At 47.2% G+C, this 15,859-nt stretch overlaps 1 protein-coding gene across 2 annotated transcripts in view; it reads left to right on the forward strand.

Moving 5' to 3' along the window:
• LOC119450314 (sodium- and chloride-dependent glycine transporter 1) overlaps positions 1-15,859 on the forward strand; it is a 122,902-nt gene that overhangs the window by 42,897 nt on the left and 64,146 nt on the right. Inside the window, exon 1 of one of the 2 annotated variants that reach the window (XM_037713738.2) lies at positions 1,227-1,653. The exons of the other annotated variant lie outside the window; for it this stretch is intronic. Within the exon in view, the coding sequence (XP_037569666.1) occupies positions 1,540-1,653 (114 nt within the window). The 5' untranslated portion in view covers positions 1,227-1,539. Of the gene's footprint in view, positions 1-1,226; positions 1,654-15,859 lie in introns of those variants that run through there. 2 annotated transcript variants of the gene reach the window in all.

Below are 15,859 nucleotides of genomic sequence, written 5' to 3' on the forward strand. Positions count from 1 at the left end.
AACATCATCGCGTCGTCATCAACGGCGACGTATTTCTTAGCCGCCGCACACACTGCTGTGTTACAGCAGTACAGCAGGACTGTAACACTCGCTGGCACTGGCACGCTCGTCATGTGCGTCGCTAGCGCTGCCGTTAGCTCTAGTGCAGAGCGCATCTTAGTGGCGTCTGCTTAGGGCAGAGGACGTGGCGTTCATTGTAAAGCGCCAAATCAGCCATCGGGGTGCCTAAATTTCTTCGTTTTACAGGCAAATTCGTTGTAGTGGTCTTAGTTGTAGAAGCGCTCACAGTACACGTGAATGATAGGAATTCAGCCGGGACGTTATAAATGTCATTTCACTTTATAAGCGCTCTTTGCAAAGGCTGTGTGTGGATGTTGTAAACGCATAAAGGCGACGAAACATATTGTCAGCATTGACTGGTCCATTTGCTTTTATTCCACCAATTAACGCACGTGTAGGTTACGTACGTAACCTGGTACCGTTGCACACGACTGAAGCCAAGCGGCCTAAACGCCAGTTTGACAAATTAATCCTAACTTTCGGCAGCAGGTACCTGAACGAACAAGCTGTCGCGGCGGTCGCGAGCGCTGTACTCCACCACACAGCGCTCCTCCAAGCTGTTTCATTCACGCTATTGATCGCGCAGATGTCTGCGCCACGTTCCGGTGCCCCACGCTCTGCATTCATTTCGTGCGCGCCGAGCGCCCGGGCTCCTCGTTTTTCGAGGCCTTCACTCTGCGTGTCCCATGATGACCGTAAGGCCCGTACACCTCTGCCTTGCTCAACGTCCTTCGCTTCACGCTCATCTTTCTTAACGCTGCACCACAGCGAAGAAAGAACTGCGTAGGCGTTAGCGTCGCCCTTCGGCTTGCTTTATCTTCATCCCTCGTTTTCTCGTCTCTCTCTCTCTCTCTCTCCCCCCCCCCCCTCGTTGCTGCCACCGAAAATCTATGGATTGTTTCTTTATCACGCTTCGTTCATTTCTCCTTTCGAGATCAATCAGGTCGATACGTACCGCTCCACGCTGTCGCGGTGGCGGCGGTGGCATGCTGCTTCCCCCCTTTCCTCGAGCCTGAAGCTGCGCTCTCGCCACTCCCCGACTTGGTTTCCCATCTACCTTCTCCATTCCATTCTATCTACCCTTTCACTTGGTCTCCTTGTTTTCCCTCTCACCCTCCTCCTCTGCCCATTTCTTTCGTTCCCTACATAATCGTAGGTGGCGCTAGCGGGCACACTGTGTCCTCTCTCCGCGGCGCCCCGACAGTCACGTGGTACCCCATCCGTGGTGACGCAAGAGTGACGCGCTCATTTTGTTTGTAAATACCAATGGGTTCCCGCCGCCGCACGCCGACGCCGAGATTTCGTCAAGGCGCCGCCGGCTCGTTTCTTCTCCCGCCGGGGCCTGACGATCGAGGCCTCCGGCGTGAGAGCTTCGGTTATTGGTTAGGTTAAGGTCGTCGCTCGCCATTTTGAAGGGTACTACGTTACTCCAGGCGCCAGTGAGCGGATTCGATCTTCGAAGCGCTTCTAAAGTTCACGATGTCGACGCCGAAGCACATGGTTGCCCGCTGTTCCTTGACGTCGCCCGCCACCGTCCGCGGTTTCGTCCTTCTCAAGTCGTTCGCCAATGAGATCGACGTCTCGCCTTCGTATGTAAGTTCGTCAACGATTGTCAACGTCTTTTTTTTTTCAGCGATAAGCCATGTCTTCAAGACCGAATTCTTACTTCAGAAGCCTGAATGCCTTCAGGTCTGTCGCGATTCAGTGACGTTGTTCTTGTAAGAACAAGGATCTTTCTTAATCGGTTTGGTTGAGTTGGCCAGTTGGTGTATGTCAGCTGAATGGAAGCAAGCAGCAGGCTTGACATGAATGATAAAACGCTTACGTCCGTGTTGTCTTCTTCTATCTTATGCCACATTTCTCGCTGGTCACGACTAATTAAAAATGGCATTGAATTGTTTCGACTTATTCATTGCACCTGCCATTGCTTGAATTAATATCGTTCAGTGGTGAAACAATCCTGATGAATGCCTTTGAACAATGTTTCTATTACGAATGAATAGTAGCACTATCGTGCAATTTCACTGCCAACCTTTATATTCCACACATTCATCCAAACCATTCGGAAAAAAAGGACCAATAAACCACAATGGAGGGCCCCAAGTAATAAAGATGTATACATGGATAACTTTGATTACATGTCGCCGTATCAGGCTTGGCGTGAAGAAGGTCTTATCGATTTCGGGCGTGCAAGTCTGACGTCCTGTCTATCGGTAAGCAAAAGAATATTTTTTACATGGTCAAAGCTAGAAGCTGTCATTCCTGATAATTGCACGCAAGCTAGAAAAACTACGAAGTTGTTGGTTCCTCTCCGATATTGCACATCAAGGACATGTGCGTGTCACTTAGAAAGCTCAATATATTCCCCTACATTTCTAATATTTTTCATAAAATATGACGTTGCGATAACGTGTAATATTAGGAGTGGCTTCGCAAATTCGCGTTAGAAATTTGCGGCACTTTTCAGGTAACATTCTCTTCACTCTTCACCACTTCTTCAATATGCGAACAGCATTATTTGCTTATTTCAGGCACTTTGAGTCTGTTTATCTGTATCTAGCCTCTTACGCCGATCAACTGTGATCCAAGTTGTCTACTTGCTGGGGCCGCTGGATATCTGTTTCTGCTCGTGATGCCGTTGTGGTCGCTTCACCATTGTCATTCCAGCTTCTACGTCTAACACGCGTCATGTCGTCGTCGCCAGGCCATCTTTGTCATGCATTCGCTATTAGAAAGGGCTAATTAACAACCTCTTCATTGTAGTTTGGTGGTCTGCGCTGTATGCCATAACATGTTAACTGTTTCTTGTGAATACCATCGTCAACGGCGTTGCTTCCATCGTAAAAATTGTCTCCGAAATTACTTAACTGTCTTGCACGACAAAGAATAACGCACATAAAATATTTTACCTGGTGTACGAGGCATAGGCGAATAATTCAACACCTCTAATTCAACACACACTTCAATAAAATGAAAAATTATGATCAGGGAGAGCCTCAGTATACGTAGCGACTGATCCTATTCGTATGGAAGATCAATTCCACTAAAGTGAGGCGGCTTCGAGACAAGGTATTCCCGATGTACTGGCGCAGGATTGATCGTCCAAGCCACAGACCCTGAGAGGCTGCTTCTGCTGCTTGTGGGAGCCCAATGTTCGTCATTCACACAAAATAAATTTTAAATGTGGTCCGCTTTGAATGCAACGCGTGGAACACTTCTTCCGTTCTCTAGGTGAACAAGAGAGAATCGATCTCTCAGTTTAAATGAATGAAATCAATTTAGATAGTTTATATTATATATTTTATTTTACTGACTCAGTGATTTTTCAGTAGCCTGCCACAAAACAAAATGTTTTTAATTGATATCCTTCATGAAGTCAGCGATTGAGCAGGGTGGTTTAATATATCTTTGAACCAGTGTCATCGTTTCCAGTACATCAAGTCCCAACCATACCTAACTGCCACCACAAAAATCAATTTAACTTTATATCCTGAAGCTGACAATATATTCAGAGCACTTCGGTAGTGGTAGTTCATCTCGACTCACGCGTCTTCCCTAGTAAAGACTTCGTTATATTTTTTAGTTTAAAACGTATTTAGCGCTTACGTAGTACCTATCAGCTGGACCAAACCGTATTTGTTTTACCATTGTCGAACCACAAGTAGCATTTTTACGGCATAAAGCTTTTATTACCTACTGTCACATACCATTGACACAGCATCTGATTGTCAACGTTTTCCTGTCGCACGTGTTGTCATGCCACAGTTAAGCGAAATTTTATAAAACATTAACTAGTAAATGAAACCCGACACTGAGTAGATCGATAATACCTCGCGACTTGTGTAATTTGACTTTAAGGATGTAGGAGAACGTTCGCTGCTTCATTAAATTACACCTTGAATCAAGGTTACCTTATGAGGGAGAGAAATAGAGAGATTTATAGGATCCTTAGAGGGGTTTGCCAGGCAGCCTGCCTAGCATGCTATTCTAGATGGATGGGATAGCAAACGAAATTATGTGCCACATACACAAAACACAACACTCAGCACTCGACTAAAGTGTCTCTTTGAGACCAGTGTATATAAGGACGCACAAAAACGCCTTCATTGTGTGAGATGCACAGGCAGCGTGGTTCCATTGTCAAGGACGTGACTTAGTACAAAAGATGACAGGTGGTGAATGTTGAGTGCGGACATAAAGGGATACGGACACAAAAGTTGGCGGGTGGTTCTTTTTGTGTCGGAACAAAAGTTTAACTGTCTAAAATGACCAATACAACAAGCTGCTTTGAAAAAAAGAACGCGGGACATCTTTTTTTTTTTTTAGATTTTCTGTTGCGCCTTGCCTCCAAGCGGCCGCCGGCAGAAGCTGAAATGTGACGTCATAACACCCACGCGCGGCCAAGGTCGGCCACAGCCATCGCAGTCTTTCGGGCGTGACGGTCCCTTGCAGCGTTTATCCCCGTCGGCGATCTTCGCACGTGGTCCATCTGAAACATTATCCCCGTCGACGCACCACGCAGGTGGTGCTTCTTACATGTGCCTCCCCGCGTTCGTCGCGGCGGAAGGAAACGCCCAGACATTGCTGCGCCCAAGGCTATTCTAACAGCATCGTCGGTCGTGACACGCGGTCGCACACGTTTTTCTAGAGATGAGAAGGTGCGTAAGCTTTGGATACATACCTGTCAGCTATCGCGCCCAGCCTAGAGTCCTCTAAAGATGACTTCATTTGCGCGGACCACTTCGTCGACGATGATTATGTGACCAGCCCGGTTGGGCTGGAAAGCCTCGGCAACGCCTAAAGCCTGTCGCTGTTGCATCAGTCTTCTCACGAAAATGCAAGGCAGAAAAGATCAGCGGCGCGTTTGAAAAGTGGAGGCGAAAAGTGGTCGGTACTGATTTCGCTCACTTGCAGCATTCTTGTGCAGTTGCTCACGCCGATGGCATAAACTACTATTCAGTCATCCACGCAGTGTTGAAGTACTCCGCAGCTGCCTCGCCTGCGTGAGCTTCTGAAAAAGCAAGTGTAGAATGTAAATGACAAATAATTCTTGCACAAGTGTCTGGTGCATAGCGATATCTTCGCGCTACGGTTCCCGAAATCCTGACCGGCACTTCCACGGCCGCCTGCTCTTCGCCGCTTGACGCGGAAGGCTCGTAAACGTAAGCGGTTATATTTCTTGCCAAGTTGGAATGGTCCTCGTCTTCAGACGTGTACTCATCGCTGGTAGAGGCACCATAACTCGAATCCATGCTCGTGATGGCGGCGTCGGCGCGCTTCGAATGACCGCGGCCGGCCGGCTGGCTATCCGACGAGGGTGTCGTGACGTCACACCTTCCAACTTGCGCGGGTCGGGCGGCGTGGCGCACGCTCACGAAAACACCAAAAATAAAGCCATCAGCTGAAAAATGAGTTAAGTGACTACTTCTTTTCGGTGTAATCGCACACTGAGGACTCATTTTCCTCATTTTCGTAAAATTTTCAGATTTTGTGTCCGTATCCCTTTAAGGCCGTGCTTTGTAGTGTAAGTAGCCGGCAAGGTGGGCAATATATTCCTGAACTTTGCACTCAGAGCACAGTGGTGACCTTATCCGTTTGACTTTAAATAGGAAATAGATTGCTTTTGCCGCATTTAGTCGAATTGGGTGTACACCTGCTTAGGCCACATACGTCATGCGAAACTCGCACTTGCGAATAGTTCCGTCCTACGCTTCCGAATACGTCCAGACCGCACGCTGCGCGCGCCACGCACGACGATGGAAGCAGCTCGAACACGTCATCAGTGTTCAAGTTACAAAGGTTTGAAAGCTATTCCTGCATAGGTACTCGTGAGTTAGGTCAGCGAATAAAATTCGGGTGTATTGATTCACTCTTGCCGTGGCAGGAGTAAATCAATAATCTTAATCACAGCTATAAAGGCGCGTCGTGGACAAAAATGTTGGAAGTGAGGCACGTGGGACGCCTGGCGCCCTCTTCTGGTCGTGTTAGCTATCAATGAGGACTTGGTCCTAATGGATAACTAAATTAAAACGACCTTTTTGGGAACACATTCGGGGAACTTCAGCTACGTGGTAATAAATACTCTGTAGTTTCCCAGGCAGTTCTAAATGCGAGAGCATTTCTTTGCCTACCCTACCCCAATTTTGTCTGTCTATTTAGCCTCGATACGATGACCGTGTGAACAACAGTTAAGAAGATTTAGCCCCTGCGAGGCATCGAAGCCGGACCTGTAGCATGGTAAGCGTGTACCTATCTTCGGCGCCGCGCCAACAGTTGAGAAGAGGCGCGGAATACGTGGGGCAGTGTACGGCACCGCAGCTGTCCTGCTGTCACGATATCGACGCGAATGCCAGGCTCGCGCGTGCAGGGTTAGAAACTGTCCAGCGACGTGCAGTGCTTTAATATGAATAGGTGACCCATTTAGGTAATGAAACTGGCCAGGAACGTTGGGTTTTATTGCCACACAGCAATAGTTTGCCTAAAACATTCCCAAATATGCCGTTTTCATATGGACAACATGTTGCTGGTGCAGTTGGTGAATGACAGTAATTAAGTACATTCTTGCATGGAGCAGACGACCACAGAAGGAATAAGCACGTAAACTGGACTTGTGCTGACTGCGAACTGTTTATTGAAAATGCGGGGACCAAACATGTATGTAAATGCTCACGTAAGCGCACCACACAGACTTTTCAATCACAATCTTGGAAGCTTTGCTCGCCGAGGACAGCCGATATGTGTCATTTCCCCTGAAGAGTGCTTCAACCGTGTTCGTGTTTTGTATGGGTACGTGCTTGATAAGTTCTACATTTAATAGGAAAAAAAAGTAAAGGAAATTTGGAAAGAATTCTTTTCCCCACATGAATTTCCACCGCCTGCACGATCGTCCTCGTCCAATGTTATCGTTGGAGTTGTCGCTTGCTTCTAGGGAAGGAAACTTAATGTTAACAATGAAGTTACTTATTAGCCAGGAAGGCACCACTATACCAGTTATAAACAAGCGTAAACATCCTGCCTTCGACGTGAAGAATGTAGCACGGATCCTTGTAAAAAAGACGCCGTTATTGTAGGAGGACAGGTTAGGCAATCGACATGCTTTTACTTCATCCGGGTTGATTACGAACGCCTGATGATTTTTATTAGGAAAATTTGCCACAACGCATAACGAGAAAAAGACGGAAAGAAAAATACGTCCAGCTTTGCATCGCGCTGGAGTTTCATTAATTTCCCTGAGAATCTGTTGCCTCTCCCCCAACTGTTGTGCTTCTCTCAGCGCGCGGCTTCAACCTGGCTTGCCCTAGCAACGCAAGCTTGGTGGCATGCTTCGCAGGGCAGAGCCAAGGCAAGTGTCGAGCATCTGCCGTTGCCACAAAAGCCAGGCATTTGAAATTCCGAATTATTCGTTCTGATATGGCTTCCATATTCACAACGCCAGAGAGATTCACGTCAAGTGCCGCACGGAGTGGCGCTACAGCGCTGATAACATGCCGTTGCCCTTCCGGAGAATGTGTGGTTAATTAATTAATTATGGGGTTTTACGTGTCAAAACCACGATCTGATTATGAGGCACGCCGTAGTGGGGGACTCCGGAAATTTGGACCCCCTGGGGTTCTTTAACGTGCACCTAAATCTAAGTACACGGGCGTTTTCGCATTTTGCCCCCATCGAAATGCGGCCGCCGTGGCCGGGATTCGATTCCGCGACCTCGTGCTCAGCAGCCCAACACCATAGCCACTGAGCATGCCACGGCGGGTGAGAATGTGTGGTATACCAGCGACAGTTTCTGTCAATACTCTTTACTTTCTTACTCCTAACGGCGCTTCGCTTCTGGACAAGTATGCTTCGTTGTGAAGGAAAGAAAAGAAAACACTAGCATTGATTTACCAGGCGTAGAATCAGAATTCGTAAACTTATCCTGGTCATTTCGTTCAGAGATAATTTAACGTGCACCCCTCACAACTACTTTAGCTCACATCGTTTGGAGAAAGAAAGTAAAGAGTAAAGACAGAAACTGACGCTGGTATACCACGTGTTTCCTGGTCATGCAACATCATGTTATCAGCGCTGTAACTCTACTCCGTGCGGGAGTATCAGATCCGCGTACGGCCACTCCGCTCGGCGACCGTCTGAAGCGCTCCCTCGCGACCGACTTTTTCCCGCGACGGGAAGGTCAGCGGCGACGCTAGCAGACGCTGGCCACCTCATTGGCTGCTCCTACGCGGTCTGCTTCGCTGCGCGGTTCGAACCGACGCAACTCCCTTTTCCCTCCGTTCCCGCTGCCTTTTTTTTTTTTCCTCGTGACCCCAAGGAGGAACACCACATCGCTTGCCGGTTACCCTTTCTCGATGCCGTCGCGCTCCACTCCCTCCTCCTCATTTCTTTGCTTCGATCGAAAAAAAAAAATGAAAGAAACGAGGGAAGCGGAGCTCCCTGCGGGAAGAAAGACGAGTGGAACACCCCCTTTTAGACGTCATCCTTGACGTCAGCACCTCCCCTCGCGTACGAGAAGTGCGCCAACGGCGCGGCGGCAGAGGTAGCGGATGCCGACGACGCGCCTTGTTTTGAGGGGGCGCCCGCTCTGCGGAGGGGGAAGTGTGGGAGGCAGTGGGAGGGAGTAACGGACGAACTTGAAGAGCTGGCGGGGACGACGCCGGCGCAGCGTTTGGCGGCGAGCGTGCTTGTTTAACCCTATCACCGCCCCCGAAGTTTGAACGGAAACTGCGCGGCAGTTTTCTCGCGTGCTGCGTTGCGGTGGTTGGTCGCTGTAATGGCGAATGTGTTTGTGTATAGCGAAGGAAACGTTGTCTGAGCAAGTACACTTGTTTTGTTCCCACTGCCCACGCACGTGCGCACTTCAATAGAGTTCCAGCGGTATTTATTGGCGGCTGCTTGGACTTGAACAAGTTACTTATCCCAGATGCACCAGAAGGAGCGTTAAAGAACGAACGCGACAGAGAACATCCTTATATTGACACGAAGCTGCTCGTGTCGTCTCCGGCGACCCTCAAAGCTGCTCAATGGCGTCTGCCTTGATAGATTTGTAGGTGATTGCTTAAAATCGATTTCTTTCCTGGCCGTTACAGTCATTCCCTTTATGTTATAGACCAACTCAGTATAAACCATTTCGTTCCCACGGAGGTAGCGGTTTTCTGGCGCACGTATGTGTACGGAGCGTGAACGCTCCGAACCTAGGTGGCCCTAGAAAGCTTCCCGTTGCTTGTCGTTGCCCGTCAACTTTCCTAAGAAAAAGAATATATTTATTATATCCTACGCTCAATTATACACTAAACGTTATCTGGTGTTGACGCCTTTTGACAGAAGTGCCATTTCGCTCGTATTTTTCGGCAGAACTTGCGTGCTCCGCTGCGCAGAAAAACTAGGCAAACTAAGGCGTCGATAGCTTTTCTCTTCGTTCCCTGTCCTATAAAGTGAGCCCGTTCATTCCGAGAGCGAAAGCAGCAGCCTCCCGACGCGTTTGCTTATAAACAACTAAATGATCAAACAAAAATAGAAATTGACATCGTTTGCTTATTTTTCATTTTCCGTTTTTTGGTTCTTGGTATTATTGTTTCTGTGAGCCTACCTTGCAACGAGCATGCATTCACAAGTAACGTGATTGACAACGATCTTATAACAAGCTGACGTACACCTAACATCGCCCCTGAGCAGTCAGAACAACCTACCCATATACATTTACTTTTTTACCTCTATCTTAAGGCTGACACCGCAAGGAAACTCAGATCACTAGCTCGAAATGCTAGTGGACCCCCCCCCCCCCCCCCCTGTGTCTATAACTGTCGCCTGAGAATTTTCGATTGCACTCTGCGGCTCCAGCTAACACAAGGTGTCTCCCGCCGTGATGCAACATTTTTGTGGCGCTTGCGGCTCGGTGCGACGTTCACGAAAGCCTATTGAATCCTAAACGCGATGGATGGAACGCCTCCCTGCATACAGTTCTTGCAGACTCTACCGAACATCCTCTCTGCATCTGTTCCCGCTACGACGACCAGAGCCTTCGACACGTTACCACTTTACGTCGCCCGGACTAAAGATTGCCCTCTGTGACAGCAGAGGGTACTCCTTGGACCATGGCCACAAGCATCACAAATTCAAAAGTGACCCGTGCATTGCTGCGGTTCCACAGACCTCAGTGAGCGACTATATAGTCTCGATGTAGATGCCTACATGAGAACGCATCCCTAGTGTTCGGCTTTACTTTCCTTCTTTCCGTCCCATAACCCCCTTTTCCCTGCATAGGATAGCAAGCAGGACGTGATGCTACTCAACTTCCCTGCCTTTCATTGCCTTTTCTCTCTCGCTTTCTCAAATAATATGAAGAACAAAAACAAAATAAAACATTAGAATTATGCAGTCTTCGAATATTGCAACAAATTGCAAATATTATTCCGCTCATGAAAACGCGGACAAAAAAAAAGGAAGAAGAAAAAAAAAGAAGAGAAAACATCAAGCCATGGAAAGTGCAGGAGTACGCGATGTTGGGCTGTAGTAGTTGTTGCATGGCTTCCGAAGTGCGAAACAGAGCAGCGAGACACGGACAAGTGCAGAAATGAAGACAACGCAAGCGATGTGTCTCCACTATTATTTGTCCTCGCCTTGCTGCGCAGTTTCACACTTCAGAGAATATGAAAACAAAGAGCGGTGAAAAAACAGGCAAATTTGCACTCGGTCGTGCAAAGATTAGGCACATTAAAGGGTCAGTCCTCAAGTCTTACCGGCTGCTATGGCTAGGTATTAACTTGGTTGCTGCTAGGCCTTAACTTCGTTTAACTTAACTACGCATGTAGGGAAGGTATTCTCGAGCGATCATTTTCGGAGGTACCTTCCCTTTCGCGACATTTCGCGTGGCTAGCGCTGGACGCGTCGGCGCCTATGAGAGACAGTGTTCCTGGCATGCCACAAACGCAAGCAGGCAGGCAGGAGCCGTGTCTGTGTCGGGCGAAGCGAGCGCGCACCTGTGCCGGTGGTTACTAGGCAACGCGAGGTGACGTCATCGCTACTGCTCCGGCGCATGCGCGGCAAGGCAACGCGGGTGGCGTCGGCAGCAGCTCTGCGCGTTGCCTCGTTGGTGCTGCTACAATTTGTTTCACTATCTCGCTCTCATTTTCTCTTTCTCTCTTCCGAGCATTGCGCGCGCCGCGCGCATGCTCTCCTTCCCTTTCCTTAACGTCGCATGTCAAGGCAACATGTACACGGCACGGAGAGGAGGCGAGGCACATGCCGCTCCACGAGGTGGTTGCTAGGCAATGCAGTGACGTCATAGCTCAGCGAGGTTTTGCGACAGCAGGCGCCACTTCTAACGATTAGCTAGAACAGCTCAGCTGTTAAAACGAAGATCCCGCAAACTTCAATGATTCCCTCGGCTCTGTATTCATTCACTTGCGACAGCAGCATTTACCCACAGGGACAACAGCCATATTGTTTTTGTTTTTTTTTTGCTTGATTGCTCGTTCCAAAAATAATCGCACTCACCTACAGCGGGGAAATGGCCCGGAAGGCAGGGGTTATAGAGTGGTCATTTAAGCGAAGGAGTGAGGTTAGAGGAGGGCAGGGGGGGAGAGGGGATAGTGTTCTGTCGAAAACTGTGTAATAATTCAAAGTAAGAATTTGGAAACAATAAGCGTTTTGAAATAATGTTGAACTAATAGTTATAAATTTTGTGATAAAAAGGGGGGAATATGCTGCTCAGATAAATAATCTGGGACTTTTATCTTCTGTGTAATGTACACAACTTCCTTTGTATATGGTATTGTAATGCACGTTGTGGAATTAAAAATACATGCGCAGCATTTGGCGATTTCAGACTCCACCTAATTATGTACACTAGATTTATGTAGTCCAAATGTTTAGCTTTACGAAACCTTATTTACGCGGCTGTTTCGCCGAAGGCTACGGATAATTTTGTTCGTTCGAGGGTGTCTATCTTCATCATTTCATAATTGGGTATAGAACAACGTGCTATTCCGACGTATTGGCAGCGTCCCATTTGAAATGACTTTGAAATATAAAGTTCGTCATACTATTCTTGAAATTCAGTGCTAGTATAAATATAATGTTTAGATCGGCAGTGATGACGCAGTTGCTGTGTTGCTGGCGTCTTGCTTTTTAGGCTTGATGTGCCGTTTTGAAGGTCCTGGTTGAGAATTATCTAACTCAAAGGTCAAAACGTCATCTACTCCCTGACTTTCGCATATCATTTATCTCTCTCTCTCTCTCACTCTACCCCAGACGTCTTTTTTTTTTTTCTTGTACATTTACAGTGTTGATATATGGGACACCTGGCGACTCTGAATCGTGTGAGCTACTGTGTCACGAAACACGTTGCTTAACCTGCCGTGGTTGCTTAGTGACACTGGTGTTGGGCTGATAAGCACAAGGTCGCGGGCCCGGCGACGGCGGCCGCATTTCGATGAGGGCGGAATGCGAAAACACCCGTGTACTTAGATTTAGGTGCACGCTGAAGAACCCCAGGTGGTCCAAATTATTCCGGAGTCCCCCACTACGGCGTGCCTCTAAATCAGATCATGGTTTTGGCACGTAAAAACCCCAGGATTGATTATTACCACCAGCCACCTGACTTTTGACACATTTTCCGTAGTGGATATGGGTCACGCTTGAGGCTGATGATCGCCATTGTCATGTCCACCTCTTGTGTGCTGCGCGGATGCAGTTTTCGCGAGCCTGAACACGGAGAATTTCACGTCGACCATCTTGTCGAGAACAACTTCTATGTTGTGCGCACCAACTGGACTTCGTCCACTACAGCATTGGCTGTTCGTCGTTTCCGAAATACGTGAAATGATGCCACCGCTCGCAGAGCAGAGTCTGTGTTGCGCGCAAAATCTTGCGCTCTGCAGAGTGGTTAGCGCGCCCGGCTCCCAAGTGCACATTCCTGCGGTAAGATGAGTTCCAGTCACTGTTGTGGGAAAATATTTCTTGTTCTTCGCCCTACGGTGATAGTGAAGTTCAGGTTCAAATAGACTAAGTGACGTCAATTTAAACAGGGATTTAGACTTAACTGCGGTTGTATTAAAATTCATTTCCTCGAATACATGCCAGGCCATTTTGCTGAAGTATGCGCTATATACTGAGCAGTTTGGTAAGCGATCTAAACGTGAAACTTCTGCACGTTTTATGGTTGGCTAAGAAACGGGCAGTTGATGGGCCACTGCTGATCAGTGTTACCATAATGTTTTAAGCATGCCCTAAAGTAAAACGTGAAATTCGCTAAATGTATCTGCAAAGTCGCTAACATTGTCGCTAAAGCTTTTGAGTAAATGTTAGGTATTGTATGTGTTTTGAAACACAATAATATACGCTAGCATGACATAAATCATTTACTGCAACGTCTAACTTTTGTCTAAGGTCTGCGTTTGTGAGGAACAAAACAGTAAATTTACCATCAGTGTGTAGTAAGCTTTTACCTTTACTATTGTACTTGCACAACAACGGACGATGTCAGCTGACATTTGGCGTTTAACCTCAAATTGTGAACTTCCAAATGCAGAACGATTCAAAAGAAGACACGCACGTGCGGAAATTGTAAGAATATATTTTACGCCTGAGTAACCAAACCGCGCAAACGACAGAGCAAGTTTGCGCCTGAAGGACTATCCGCGTTTTAAGCAGTTGTGGTTTATTTATTTTTGGAAGTCTTCCTATGCATATCAGCTTTTCGAGCTCAATTACCCATAACGCCAATGTCTGTCAAGTTTGACACTGTCGAACACAAATGAGCGTCCACAAAATTTATTTTGTTCCAGTTACAATTATGAAAACAAAAAAGATTATGGGGTTTTACGTGCCAAAACCACGATCTGATTATGAGGCACGCCGTAGTGGGGCACTCCAGAATAATCTGTACCACTTGGGGTTCATTGACGGGTACCTAAATCTAAGTAAACGGGTGTTTTCGCATTTCGCCCCCATCGAAATGCGGCCGCCGTGGCCGGGATTCGATCCCGCGACCTCGTGCTTAGCAGCCCAACACCACAGCCACAAAGCAACTACGGCGGGTTATGGAGAGCTGAGCTTGGGCTGGACATGTAATGCGCAGGACCGATAAGTAGTGGTAGATTAGAGTAACATAATTGATAGGAAGAAAAACCAATGGCTGTCAATGGGTACAGAGAACATTTTAGTGACGAGACGATAGAATTCGCTAAGTTTACGGGGGTGGGGGGTATTGGTACAGAACACGTACAATGGGAAATTTCCCATTGGGGGGCCTGATTTCTTCAGTCAGATTATGCAGATTATTGTGATAATGAAGGTGATTATGTTTCCTCATGTTAAACGACCACCGTTTGAAAATACCACAGTGGCATGTAACCTGCTGGAAAGTAAAGATCTGCTTAGAGTGAAGTCAGTAACGGTAATCACCGTCAGTTTCCGGCAGGCGGTTACAGACATGGGAAACAGAGACATACTTTTAACGACGAAAGTGTATTTCTAGACCTGCAGTACCTAAAGTCTATCGAGTCACAAAACCATGTGTCAATGCACCCTTTAAAACGAAGATTAAAAAAAAAGTCTATGAAACTTGCGCACAACGCAACCAACCATTGCAATACCTATACACAATTTTTCAATTGTGCATAGGTATTCAAACTCCTTAACATACTGAAATATTGATGGCTTGCTGATCCACTCGTCAGCGTAAGAGTACGTAACGCTGGACTCTATGATTAGTTTTATCGTCTTTTAAGCTAAAACAGACATTTATTTTGAAACGAAAAAAAAACAACGCTTAACCTTGCACTCAGCCGCGCGCAACGCTTCAAACAGCGAAGCTGGGCGATCGTAACCTGCTGGAACGCGGTGGAACGCGTTGTCGGCATTTTAAATGCGGTGTCGGTGTTGCAAGTTGCGCTATGCAACGCGCAGTGACGGCCGTAAGCCCGAGACGCGCGAAAAGAAATTATCATGATCATGAGTAATAAGATGATAAGTTGACGTCGCAAAGTAGCATCTAAAAACCCTATCTCGCTCTACTTTTCGACGTCAACTTATCCGTGGTTGGATGGCCAATCAGATGCATTCGTGTTTCTCTGGGTATATGTCATTTTCATCCATTAAACACTCAGTTGTGAGCCGGCGCACCTCTTGTATGCCTCTTCTTCGTCAGTGTGGGTTAGCGCAGTTCAAAAAGTTTACCATACATGTCAACCATCCAGCCCGAATTGGAGCTCTACCTTGAGTGACGGAATGAGTTACTCTAGGGAAACACCCAGTTCCACGTTGGCCCGTCTAAGAGAAAAAGCCATTGATCAGCTGTTATGGCCTTATTTAAGGACGTTCTGCAGCAAAAATACCGCCACTTAAGGAACCCAAACCGCTACTTTGAGTCGGAATGTACGCACAGTTTACCCAAGCATTGCCAATGCTTACGTCATATACAGAGACACGCTTGAAAAGACCACAAATAATCCCTTGCAGTGAAGAAGCTCCGGGTGTACGGAGTACCAAGCGTAAGCGTTATCGAAGCCAAATATTTTTGCTGTGATCTTTCTGGGCACCGTTCAAAATAAAGCAAAACTCCGATATTTTCGCGGCACATTTGGTAAGATGTTTCTCGTAGCCCTGGTGCAGTTTTACCAGAAACTCCCTCACATCATTATGGTGTTCTTGTTGTAATTATATTATTGTTGCTTCTAAACTTGCTTGTATACGGAAAGCCACACCGTGGTCTCTTTAGGTTCAGTACCGTTAAATGTTTTCTTTAGTCCCTCTCCTATATTACCCAGCAAGAATTTAACAGAATGCAGCTCATCCCCAGCTG

The sequence above is a fragment of the Dermacentor silvarum genome, chromosome 4 (assembly GCF_013339745.2).
Source record: "Dermacentor silvarum isolate Dsil-2018 chromosome 4, BIME_Dsil_1.4, whole genome shotgun sequence".
NCBI lineage: Eukaryota > Metazoa > Arthropoda > Arachnida > Ixodida > Ixodidae > Dermacentor > Dermacentor silvarum.